The sequence below is a fragment of the Pieris rapae genome, chromosome 20 (genome assembly GCF_905147795.1).
Source record: "Pieris rapae chromosome 20, ilPieRapa1.1, whole genome shotgun sequence".
In the NCBI taxonomy this organism is placed as follows: Eukaryota; Metazoa; Arthropoda; class Insecta; order Lepidoptera; family Pieridae; genus Pieris; species Pieris rapae.
In genome coordinates, this window is record NC_059528.1 from 57,870 (window position 1) to 70,072 (window position 12,203).

At 40.1% G+C, this 12,203-nt stretch overlaps 2 protein-coding genes across 5 annotated transcripts; one reads left to right on the forward strand and one right to left on the reverse strand.

The window, feature by feature from the left end:
* Window positions 1-8,663: 8,663 nt before the first annotated feature.
* LOC110996057 (DNA repair protein complementing XP-A cells homolog) lies at window positions 8,664-10,733 on the forward strand. 4 transcript variants are annotated; one of them, XM_022263547.2, is made up of 5 exons: window positions 8,664-8,809; window positions 8,975-9,218; window positions 9,528-9,720; window positions 9,798-9,983; window positions 10,244-10,733. In XM_022263547.2, exons 3-5 carry the CDS (start codon window positions 9,539-9,541, stop codon window positions 10,674-10,676), a joined length of 801 nt encoding a protein of 266 aa, XP_022119239.2. In that variant the 5' UTR covers window positions 8,664-8,809; window positions 8,975-9,218; window positions 9,528-9,538; the 3' UTR covers window positions 10,677-10,733. The 4 variants fall into 4 exon arrangements, with proteins under 4 accessions (XP_022119239.2, XP_022119242.2, XP_022119243.2 ...); XM_022263550.2 differs by having other exon boundaries at window positions 9,537-9,720; XM_022263551.2 differs by having other exon boundaries at window positions 9,549-9,720.
* On the reverse strand, window positions 10,724-12,043 carry LOC110996058 (zinc finger protein 706). Its single transcript, XM_022263552.2, has 3 exons — window positions 11,749-12,043; window positions 11,172-11,316; window positions 10,724-10,967 (listed from the first exon to the last, which is right to left on the reverse strand). The coding sequence occupies exons 2-3, from the start codon at window positions 11,313-11,315 to the stop codon at window positions 10,878-10,880; spliced, it is 234 nt and encodes a 77-aa protein (XP_022119244.1). The 5' UTR covers window position 11,316; window positions 11,749-12,043; the 3' UTR covers window positions 10,724-10,877.
* Between the last annotated feature and the right edge of the window lie 160 nt (window positions 12,044-12,203).

Below are 12,203 nucleotides of genomic sequence, written 5' to 3' on the forward strand. Positions count from 1 at the left end.
AACGGTGAAATACAGGAGACGTGCAAGGAACCCACACAACGAAAATATAATACTACAGGTGTCTCCGTGCGTATGGAAGGAGCTGACAGCAGCGGGCAGAGCCCACATTGACTTCCAACGCGTGGCCGTGCTCGATCAGTCGCCTCTTGTGCAGTGCTCCAAATGCCTGGGGTATGGTCATGGCCGAAGGCACTGCACGGAGGAGGGTACGACCTGCCTCCACTGCGGGGAAGCACATCTGAAAATCGACTGTCCGAAGTATAAGGAAGGGTCTATACCGACATGCATAAACTGTAAAAAAGCGCATGCTACGCAAACCTCGCACAACACAAACGACCCGGAGTGCCCAATAAGGAAACGTATGGAATACATAGCTAGAAGTAGAGTGGCATACTGTTAACGCCATAGTGGTACCAAAAACAATCAAGGTAATACAAGCAAACCTACAGAGGGCCAAAATTGCAACCGAAGAACTGATAATGGAAGCCCGGAAGCGCCAAATAGCAGTGGCTCTTATTCAAGAACCATACGTCGGATCAAAAGGCAAAATGAAGGAATATAAAGGTGCCGATGTGTACCAGAATGTAGACACGGTGGGAGGGCCCAATAAGGCGGCTATTGCAGTGTTCGATGATTCCATCGAGGTACTGCAATATCCAGAAGTCACAACAAGGAACGTGGTGCCCATCGGCCTAAAAACAGCCAGAGGTGTGGTGCACCTGGTATCCTTTTATATTGAACCCAAGCCAAAACCGACAAGACTTGTCCTGGATGAAATTGAAAAAGCGGTCAAGACGCTCCAGGCCAAAGTAGTAATTGGTGGGGACGCAAATGCGAGCAGCCCATGGTGGGGCAGCAACGCCACGAACGACAGGGGTGAGGAAGTCGAGGCGAGTCTCGATGGTATGAGTGTGGAAGTCGTGAACCAGGGCGGAGAATACACATTCGACACTATCAGAGGAAACACTAGGTATACCAGTTGTGTTGACATCACCGCCGTCACTCATGACCTTCTCGCACATATTGAGGAGTGGAGAGTGGATCATGACGTGACGGGCTCTGATCACAACGCCATTACATTCACTATTAAAATAGAGCTCACATATAAAGCACGCGTTGCCAGCACGACAAGGGTGTACAACGTGAGGAAGGCGAACTGGACCCATTTTCGTGAGAAAATCAGCCAGTTGCTTTCCGAACGCAATCTCTCTATAGAACACATAAACAGTATACACTCACCACAAGATTTGGAAAATACACTCACACACTACACAAACATCATCACCGAGGCATGCAACACACACATACCAAAAATTAAAAAACGAAAAACACAAAATTCCCCTCCCTGGTGGTCTGAAACGCTCTACCAAATGAAAAAAGACGTCGCCAAAAAGAAGCGCAGAATACGAAACGCAGCCTCATCCCGTCGTACCGTGGTCGTTGAAGAGTACCTTAAGGCAAAACAGAACTACAAAGAAGAAATCGAAGAAGCAATCACAAATAGCTGGAAGACCTTCTGCAGCAAGCAGGATCGAGAAAGCCTTTGGGACGGAATCTATAGAGTTATAAAAAGAACCAACCAAAGGAAAAAAGACGAGATGCTGGAAAAGGATGGGAAAATGCTGACGCCTGAAGAATCAGTACAATATCTAGCGGAGACCCTTTTCCCAGAGGACACGGTAGCGGGAGAAAGTAGGGAACAGCTGGAGGTAAGAAACAGAGCAGAAGAGGAAAACGGCACATTTCATGATGACAACTATGAACAACCGTTTACCCACACAGAACTCGTAGAAAGCGTCTCCAGCTTCAACCCCAAAAAGGCACCCGGAGAAGACGGGCTCACCGCGGACATATGCGAACAGGCGATCTCGGCGAACCCCTCTGTCTATTTGGCACTAGCAAACAAATGTCTAGCTCTCGGGCACTTCCCGACTCAATGGAAAAAAGCCACGGTCATCATATTGCGGAAGCCGGACAGAGAAAGATACGACAAACCGAAGGCGTATCGGCCTATTGGGCTGCTGTCTGTGCTCGGAAAGATAACAGAAAAAATGATAGTAAAAAGGCTAAATTGGCACTTGATACCGACGATGTCGGGGAGACAATACGGCTTCGTCCCGCAAAAAGGCACGGAGGACGCACTTTACACCCTGGTGAGCCACATAAGGGAAGGTCTGAAGGAGAAAAAGGTCGTCACATTGGTCTCCCTTGACATCGAAGGTGCGTTTGATAACGCCTGGTGGCCGGCAATTAAAACAAGACTGGCCGAAGAAGGCTGCCCCCCAGGTGTTAGGAGGGTTATGAACAGCTATCTGAGAGATCGTAAAGTCCGAGTGCTATATGGAGGAACCGCCTACGAAAAAACCACGACTAAAGGATGCGTGCAGGGCTCCATAAGCGGACCGACACTCTGGAATTTACTAGTGGACCCCCTCCTAAAAGAGTTAGAGTCCCAAAATGTCTACGTTCAGGCCTTCGCCGATGACATTGTGTTGGTCTTCACGAGTGACAGCGCACTGGCAACAGAAAGAAGCGCCAAACAAGCACTAGCACAAGTCCAGAGGTGGGGGCAGCGCAACAAACTTAAATTCGCGCCAAACAAAACAAAGGCAATGGTGATAACAAATCGAACAAAGTATGACATTCCGAGACTTACCATGGCCGGCGTAGACATCGGGACTTCAAATAGCATGAAAATTTTGGGACTCACCATGGACAACAAGCTGACCTTCAGCGAGCATACAGCAGCGGTGGCAAAGAAGGCAATAAACCTGTATAAGCAGATCGCAAAAGCCGCAAAGGTCAGCTGGGGTCTAAACCCCAACATCATGCGCACCATATACACAGCGGTAGTAGAACCCACAATTCTCTACGCAGCCAGCGCCTGGTCTTCTTCTACAAGAAAACTTTATATAAGAAAAAGGCTGGATACCATCCAGCGAGGCTTTGCAGCAAAAATTTGTAAAGCACACAAAACTGCCTCGCTTAATTCAGTGAGAGTGCTCTCCGGGCTGCTGCCTCTCGACCTGAGAGTGGAAGAGGAGGCAGTACTCTTTAAGATAAAAAGAGGGCATTACAATCTGGAAGCGCTGAAAGACGCGGAGATAGAGGGCAAAACACCCTACCAAAACACCCCTCACCCTTCAAAAGTCCCAAAAATTTGCTACCGAATCTTAGCAGAAGAAGAAGACGCAACAAACGGGAATGAAATCAAAATATACACGGACGGTAGCAAAACCAACGAAGGTGTGGGTGCAGCGGTGACATTCTGGAGGAACAACCGCGAAATTTTAAAGTGTAAATTAACCCTGGCCGGCTTTTGCAGTGTTTACCAGGCTGAATTGCTAGCCTTAAACAAAGCAGTGCACTTGGCGGTGCGGCGAAAAGAGGTTGGCTTCAACATATATAGCGACTCAAGATCAGCGCTCGACGCCGTATCAAGCAGTCGCTCTCTCAATCCCCTCGTCACTGAAATCCGCGAAGTGCTCGGAGACCACCCCGGCTGAGAGAGCTGACGAGCTGGCGAAGGAAGCTACAAAAAGCCACAAAAACAAGCCGACCTACGATCGCTGCCCGCTGTCGCACGTAAAACGCCTCATAAGGGCGGAAACGCTGCAAAAGTGGGCAACTAGATATAAAAATGAACCCACGGGTAAAATAACAAAAATGTTCCTTCCGGATGCCATCGCTGCATACAAGATCACTCGAAACTTACAGTTCAGCGGCCCGCTGACGCAAGTGCTCACGGGACACGGAGGGTTTTCCGCCTACTTGCACAGATTCAAGCTGAAGGAGAGCGCAGAGTGTGTTTGTGGACATGCGGTAGAAGATGTCCCGCATATTCTTTTCGACTGCCCTGTCCACCTCTATAAAAGAATTAAACTGGAAAAAATGATTGATGTGGGAAAACTCGGAATGTCGAACATAGCTTTAGAATTAGAAAATAGAGATAAAAGAGACATTTTAGTTAAATATTTTATAGAAATAGGAACTATAGTTATCAATAGAAACCGTTAAAATTTAGTCGTGAATGTAATAGAACTAATAACTTGTTATAATTTATTCTTAAATAGTATTATTGTATTTTTATTATTATTGTATATTTCTGAAAATAAAAATAAACGACAAATTATCAGATTTTCCACGGCCCGGAGTTGCCAAACGTCCGGGGGTAAAAAAAAAAAAAAAAAAAAAAAAAAAAAAAAAAAAAAAAAAAACCTAACCTAACCTAACCTAACCTAACCTCGTCGAAGACGTAATAGATAATCATCGACGGCTTATGTCGTTTGTGCCATGTAACAATATCGCGTTTGGACAAAATTTATTTCTCAGCTGGCGCCATCTATTATCAAGATTACAAAATATTAGAACAATATCAAATTTAGTAATGTTTGTTTGTCCCGCACAATACGAACGACCCGGAGTGCCCAATAAGGAAACGTATGGAATACATAGCTAGAAGTAGAGTAACATACTGTTAACGCTATAGTGGAACTAAAAACAATCAAGGTAATACAAGCAAACCTACAGAGGGCCAAAATTGCCACCGAAGAGCTGATAATGGAAGCCCGGAAGCGCCAAACAGCAGTGGCTCTTATTCAAGAACCATACGTCGGATCAAAAGGCAAAATGAAGGAATATAAAGGTGCCGATGTGTACCAGAATGCAGACACGGTGGGAGGCCCCAATAAGGCGGCAATGGTATAAAATGGTAGTGTTCGATGATTCCATCGAGGTACTGCAATATCCAGAAGTCACAACAAGGAACGTGGTGCCCATCGGTCTAAAAAAAAAAAAAAAAAAAAAAACAATCGAACATTTACATCGAACCCAAACCGAAACCGATAAGACCGGTCCTGGAAGAAATAGAAAAAGAGAAGAGGTTAAGACTCTCCAGGACAAAGTAGTTATAGGAAGGGATGTAAATGCGAGCAGCCCATGGTGGGGCAGCAACACCACCAACGACAGAGGTGAGGAATTCGAGGCGAGTCTTAATAGTATGAGCATGGAAGTCGTGAACCAGGGCGGAGAATACACACTCGACACTATCAGAGGAAACACAAGGTATACCAGTTGTGTTGATATCACCGCTGTCACTCATGACCTTCTCGCACATACTGAGGAGTGGACAGTGGATCATGATGTAACAGGCTCTGATCACAAAGCTCTCACATTTACAATAAAAATAGAGTTCACACATAAAGTACACGTTGCCAGCACGACAATGGTATACAACGTGAGGAAGGCAAACTGGACCCATTTTCGTGAGAAAATCAGCCAGTTGCTTTCCGAACGCAATCTCTCAATAGAACACATAAATAGTATACACTCAACACAAGAATTGGAAAATACACTCACAAACTACACAAACATCATCACAGAGGCATGCAACACACACACACCAAAAATTTAAAAAAAAAAAAAAAAAAAAAACGAAAAGTAGTAACTTCCCCTCCCTGGTGGTCCGAAACACTCTACTCAATGAAAAAAGACGTCGCCACAAAGAAGTGTAAAATACGAAACGCAGTTCCAGCCCGCCGTACCGTAGGGACCGAGTAGGGAGCATATTAAATGATAGAAATCATTACAATTGTATGATATTTTTGTCAAAATTAAATTGTGAATAATAATTAAAAATAGAAAATTATTTCTAAGAATTATCTTAAATTGTATTGAAATGTTATTAACTGCAATAATTAAAAAAAAAAAAAAATTGTATAATGTATCTTGAAAAATTGTATGACTGTTATAAGTATAATTCTGAATTATAAAAATAAAGAAAGGAATAAACAAACCACAGTATCAGATTTTCTACGGCCCGGAATTTCCCAATGTCCGGGGGTAGGCTATTAGGTATGAAAAAAAAAAAAAAAAAAAAAAAAAACCTAACCTAACCGTGTCTTCAACCCGCGGATCTGCTGCTGCTGCATCCACCAGCAACCTTCTACCAAATTCATCCAAAATTCTATTTCACTAGTTTTAAATATCTTAAAAAAAAAAAGTCAATTCTCTTAACAGGATTAAATCAATAAAAACAATAATAATATAAATACAATCGCAAAGTAAATTCCATCTTAATACTTAATAACCCTCGGTAATAAACTCAATATGTTCCGCTCACCACCCAAAACCATGAGACAAACCCCCTCGCCCGCTGCGGTTAGCGCACAGTCAGAAGCTCTTCTCCCGTCGTTTGCCCGCTCTCCCACCAAGCTGGTCATCAGCGACCACTCAAACCCAATCGACGAAGCCTGCGAATGGCTTACCAAAGCCAAAGAGGCGCTCGGGGCCTCAAGAAACATAAAAACAGAAATCAAAAATAGCATTCACGCCTCCCTCGAAAATGCCACACTACTTTTGGGCTTGGGATACATGAGTGTGCGGACCACTATACACAAAAGTGCAACTGTCAAATTATTCAGAAAGTTACCTCTACAAGATACTTGGGCATTATTGATGAATGTTTATCATGGCACTCACACATTTCTACTATTATGTCACGAGTCAGGGAATTGATATGGATTTTCAAGACGCTTCGCCATGTGATGTCTCCAGTGATACTGAGTAATGTTTACGTTGCATTAGCTCAATCAGTAATTACGTATTGCATACCAGTATGGGGTGGTGCCACAAAAACTAAACTTCTTGAGCTGGCGCAGCGGTCTCTAATAAAAGTGATGTATTTTAAACCATATCGATATCCCACAGTTAACTTGTACAGAACAAGTGGATTGTTATAGGTAAGGCAATTATATCTTCTAAATGTGACCTTATATCTACATAAATGTGTTCCTTTTAATTCTGCTAGCCAGGATAGAAGACGGAGCGATATTGTGGCCCGCTCCGCAATGGTCCATTCAAATTTTGCCAGCCGTCAGTCGTGAATCAGTCTGCATATATTTAGATTATAGATATATTTAGATTTAGTTAAAGTTTGTTTAGTTAAGGGAAGTAGCGAGTCAACCCCAACACAAGTGTCTCTTGACTACTTACGGGGGTTGTCTCATACTCATTTAATGATGTAAAAATTTGAGAAACAATAAAAAAAATATTATTATTATTATACAAAACTGGACGACGAATTGAACAATTTGGTTGATTCACTTGTTGCCAAAATAGTACTGCCGACCCAGAAGGTAGACGTTTTTACGCAAAACATTCAAGATTTGTTGATAAGAAATGTTATTAATTGGGGTACAGATTCGAATCTTTTGTGTCAACGATGAGATAAAAAGGACGTCCACGGAATGAAGAGTAAATAATACTGTCTCACAATAAAGAGCCGATCACTGACCTGATCTTACATTTTAATAAAAATCAAGAATACATAGCGAAAGTTGACGAGCAGTGGCGTCAAATCCATTCACTCAAATGGATAAATACAAAAAATACCAAGGAATTTGGTACGAGGTGCTGGACTTCGAAGACATTGCAGGAGAAAACCGATTTGACGGTTTAGCCACGTTTGCTATATCTTTATTAGTTTTACCGCACTCTAATGCTGAAGTAGAGCGATTATTCAGCTTGATGAATATCGTGAAGACAAAACACATGAACCGAATGAAGCTAGATGTACTGTCATCTATTATGACAATCCGCGCAGATTTATAACGCGAAGGAAAGTGTTGCAATAATTACATCTTGCCAAATTCTGTAGTCCAGAAAATAGGAACGAAAGAAGTGTACTTAAAATCAGAAAGTGCAGAGGAAACGGACTCTGCTGAAGATGATTTTTAACGATTTTGTACAAAACAACTTATAGAAGACATCTATAAGTTGTTTAGTAATGAAAATAAACTAATTTTATAATTCAATTTACAATATTGTTCTTTTATTGTCAAAAAATATATACATCTAAAGTAAAGAGTGACATAGACTACTGTTTACTTCAGTAAAACACGTGTTTCCCGCGGTAAAAACAAAAAAATATTGTGCTCGCCGGCTGCTTGCTTAAAATATGGCGAGGGGGCCGATGGCTAGCCATGCGTCATACTCGTGAACGGGTGCTACTTGTGGTGACTGGTCGTAATTGAATTCGTGTATGCGGTGATATTAGTTGTTTTTACTACGTATTTGCGTGTTGTTCTCACGAGTATGTAAGTGCGTGCTCCTATTTCACCATGCCTCCTACTGATAGAGGTCAAATCTTTGTTTTTAATTTATTTTTTTATTCTTTATTACTACTCAATATGTGTTATGGAACACGGTGTAGTGGTTGCAGCTCCTTACAAACATTGTGTAAAAAAAACTTGGCGATTAAAAAGAGTGGCGGAGAGTTTATTGCCAGTTCTTCTCTTCCGTTCTACACCCTTGATTTGAGAACTGGCAGTAAATGTAAAATTAGATTCATTTAATTTTTCTTTTTTTGACGTTCATAAGTGTTCATTATGTTACCTACATGAATAAATAAATTTTGATTTTTGACTTGCCTAACCTCCCCCTATCTGCGGACATAAAAATCACATCGATCCTATATTTCCTTTGGGCGTGAAAGAAGGATAAATAAACAAACACACATAATCTGTCTGGTGGGTTGCGACGGCAAAATTGGTGGGTTCGTTAAAATTAAGTTGGCAACACTGACTCTTCAGTCTTACTAACCGGCTAATAAATAAATTAAAAAAAGAAGTCTAATTTACTAAATAACAAATGTCAATTGTCATTGTAAGTTGTAACTGCCTCTCTTGGATTATGATCGCTATTTTTGTTTAATTTTTTTCTAAATATTCTATTCTTAATTGTATCTATCGAAAAGTAGTTAATTCAGAACCTCGTGTCACAAATAAAACTTACTTAACGAAGTAAACAGGTTGGTAATTGGTTACTTATAAAACTTATACCCACTTTATAAACACCCAAGTTTAATTGAAACCATATATAAATTAAACATTTTATTTTATTAATAAGAAAGTAAAAATGGAAAAAAAACCTAATTCAGTTTGTTAATATTTAAGTCTGATCTATCTTCTTTCAGATGCTTAAGTTTAATAAGTTTTAGGCATGTTATGTTACAAATAAAACTGACAAAGTGAAGAAAGACCCTTTCTACTTCAATGGGAAACACTCATGTGACTGTTGACTGATCTGGTGTTCATTCAGTGTTAGACATCCTGGTTCTTACACTTAGAAGCATAACTTATGAGAACATCTTATCAATACATAGAAAACTGAAGACCATAAACTGTCTGACCTCTCATTTTGATTTGGTGCAACATAAGGTAATTATGTGATAATATTGTATCTACGAAGCATAAGTTTTGTAATTATTTTTCTATTATCTTAGTACAAAACCTACTCATATATTTCTTAAATCTACTTATTTTTCTTTAAAATAATTGTATAATACTAATAATCTGAGAAAATACCTGTCACAATAATGTAAATGTAGAAGATAATCCTTTTGTTAAATCTTTTTCAATAATATTTCTTACATTTCCCAATTGTTAAAATGACTTTTGCCAATGTCTATTAAAAAGCTTTTGGGAATTAGAAATTTGAAAAGTTATTCTATATTAAAATAAATATAGAAAGAACAGATATGTATGAAGGAAGTTCGGAAGAATTCATGAATGAGAAAAATGAAGAAAAACAGGAAAGTGTAGTGGGTCTAAGCAATGCCCAACGAGCGCGCGCCGAGCGCAATCGACAGCGAGCGTGCGTCCTGCGCGAAGCACGTCTGGCTCCGCCGCCTTCGAAGTCGCGAGCTGTTGTCAGTGTTCAGTAAGTGTACACCATTTGATACAACATTCACACTTGTCACATAGTCAACCAATGAAGTAATCAGATTAATTTCCCAGACCGAGCATGGACTCCGGCGGAGGTTTTCTACTTGAGGAAGAGGAGTCTGAGCCAAAAGCTGTTCAGCAGCCTGCCGCGCCACTCGTGCATCAGTCGCAACAGCCGAACTGCCTCGAATGTCAACGGCCGTTCCCACAGTCCTACCTCTTTGATACCTTTCAGTACTGTGTCTGCGATGACTGTAGGTGAGAAGTCCTATGTACAATTATTTTTACTTGTGTTTAAACAATTTCCTAAAAATAATTGTTGCAAATATGCCTACTTTACTTTAAATGTATATAGAAAAAAAAAATGTTTTAATAACCCTCCAGTTTACAAAAATAACAACTGTCAATATAATGGACAGCTAAACTTATATAATGGCATTTTAAGAATTACTATAAAAATATATTTTTAAACACTGTATCACTTTCAATATTAGTTAAGCAATAAGAGTCATCAATAGAGACGACGAGGAGAAACACACTTTGATAACTCGGACAGAGGCGAAGGGAGAATATTCACTCAAAGACTGTGATCTCGACTCTCGGCCGCCGCCGCTGCTGTGCGTGCGTCGCCGCAACCCACATCGCGCACGCTTCGCCGAGATGCGCCTCTATCTGCGCGTGCAAGTGGAGCAGCGCGCCCTCGAAGTATGGGGATCCAATGAAGCGCTGCGAGAGGAGCAGGAGTGCCGCGCTCGGCGGCGAGAACGGGCCGCTGCGACGCACGAGCGGCGACGCCTTCGAGCCCTACGCATGGACGTGCGCTCCAGCCTGTTCGACCGCACGAGAGACGCGCACGAACACGAGTATGGGCCCGAACGCCACAATCCTGACGACGACGTCTACGAGCGCGCATGCGAGTGCGGCCATCTGCTCGTCTACGAGAAGATGTAGTCAAACCACCATAAACTGTATATCAATGTTTGTAATAAAAAAATAAATTAAAGCTTATCTTATGGATTTTATATCACTATACTAATAGCACTAGCCGTGCAACAGAATACTAAAATACACTTTTATTATTGTAAAAAAACTCTGTTTATTCCGTTCACATTTAAATGCAAAAACAAAAAGAAAGCAGATTGTAATCTACTTTCAAATTGCCTTTAAATCTTCTGGTAAATCATTTTTGGGATGCTTGTTTTCAAAGTGTTGCTTGTAAGTCTTCGGATCCGGCATTTGTGCCTGTCAAATAAAATAATACAAATAAGACAAGCCTATGTCTGCTCTTAAATGTAGTGCCACACTAAGTATGACATAAATGTATAGAATTTTAACTAAGTTCTTGCTTGCTTAAGATTGTTGAATCTTATGCTAGCTTATGAGAACAACTAGACATGGATTCTTTCAAAAATGACAAATATATTAACCTTAAATTGCTTAATTTACCTTGCATACAACACACACATGAACTAAAGCTTTCTGGGCTGCTTTCTTTTGATCAGTGGCACTGTGACCTTGTTGTTTTTTCAATTTTGACAACTTCTCTGCTGCTTTTGCTTGAGATTGAATTTTCTGATGTCCTCGAGCCATCCTAAAAAGATAATGTTCAAATATTAATAACAGTAATTATTATAGTGATAACTGGTACGGTGAACTAGTGGCTATAGAAATTAAATAAAATGTTAGTTATACTTGTAACATTAGTAGTAGACACCAGTAGTAGTAGTTATTGACATTTGCTTGTTGGTTTTTGTGGTAGCTCTATTACACTTACATTGTATTTCAGTTGACTATCAATCTACTGATTACTAGTATCTAAGACCCAACCCCCTCGACTGCCGATTTTCATTTCACACTGCTTACATATCAATATATTATGTTGTCGTGTACGCCACACATGCTTGTAACATATAAATTCTTACAATACTTGTTCTACCTACTCTTGTCATATCCAACATTAAAAAAAATTCAAATCTAAACCTAATAAGTTACAGTAATTAAATAGAGAATATTGATGTCTTACCTTTTTTGGGTTTGTTTTCAAAAATATAAATTGCCAATATTACAACTTAGATAATATTAAAAACTGACAATGAGTGCTGCCAATCCCATACGCAAGTAGTTTAAAATATAAACTATTGTTGGTCACAACTAATTAAGCTGTCAGATTAAAAAGACAATAATTAACTTAATTATTGCCTTTTATTCAAATTAAAAAAATCTAACTTTACTGTTTTGAGAATAAATTAATTTATTGATACCTATGCGGCGAAGTGTGTTTTCACTTTTCAGTTTAGCTAGCACAGACTTAGTACAGGTAAAATATAGACTCTTAATACATAAGTTTAAATAATTATATTTTCTACTGGGAGTTCATACTTCACTGTTCGGATGTGTCAATTTCGCTGGTATCATTTTCTATAAGTCTATGGTTTAAGCATAGACATAGTAAAGATGAAATTAGATATCTATTATCTG

Bases quoted from the DNA above. Each gene is read 5' to 3' on its own strand.
- LOC110996057 (XM_022263547.2), top strand. From the start codon at position 9,539: ATGTATGAAGGAAGTTCGGAAGAATTCATGAATGAGAAAAATGAAGAA. The intron at 9,721-9,797 runs GTAAGTGTACAC...TTAATTTCCCAG, and splicing joins CGAGCTGTTGTCAGTGTTCA to ACCGAGCATGGACTCCGGCG. The intron at 9,984-10,243 runs GTGAGAAGTCCT...AGTCATCAATAG, and splicing joins TGTGTCTGCGATGACTGTAG to AGACGACGAGGAGAAACACA.
- LOC110996058 (XM_022263552.2), bottom strand. From the start codon at position 11,315: ATGGCTCGAGGACATCAGAAAATTCAATCTCAAGCAAAAGCAGCAGAG. The intron at 10,968-11,171 runs GTAAATTAAGCA...TTTATTTGACAG, and splicing joins ATGTGTGTGTTGTATGCAAG to GCACAAATGCCGGATCCGAA.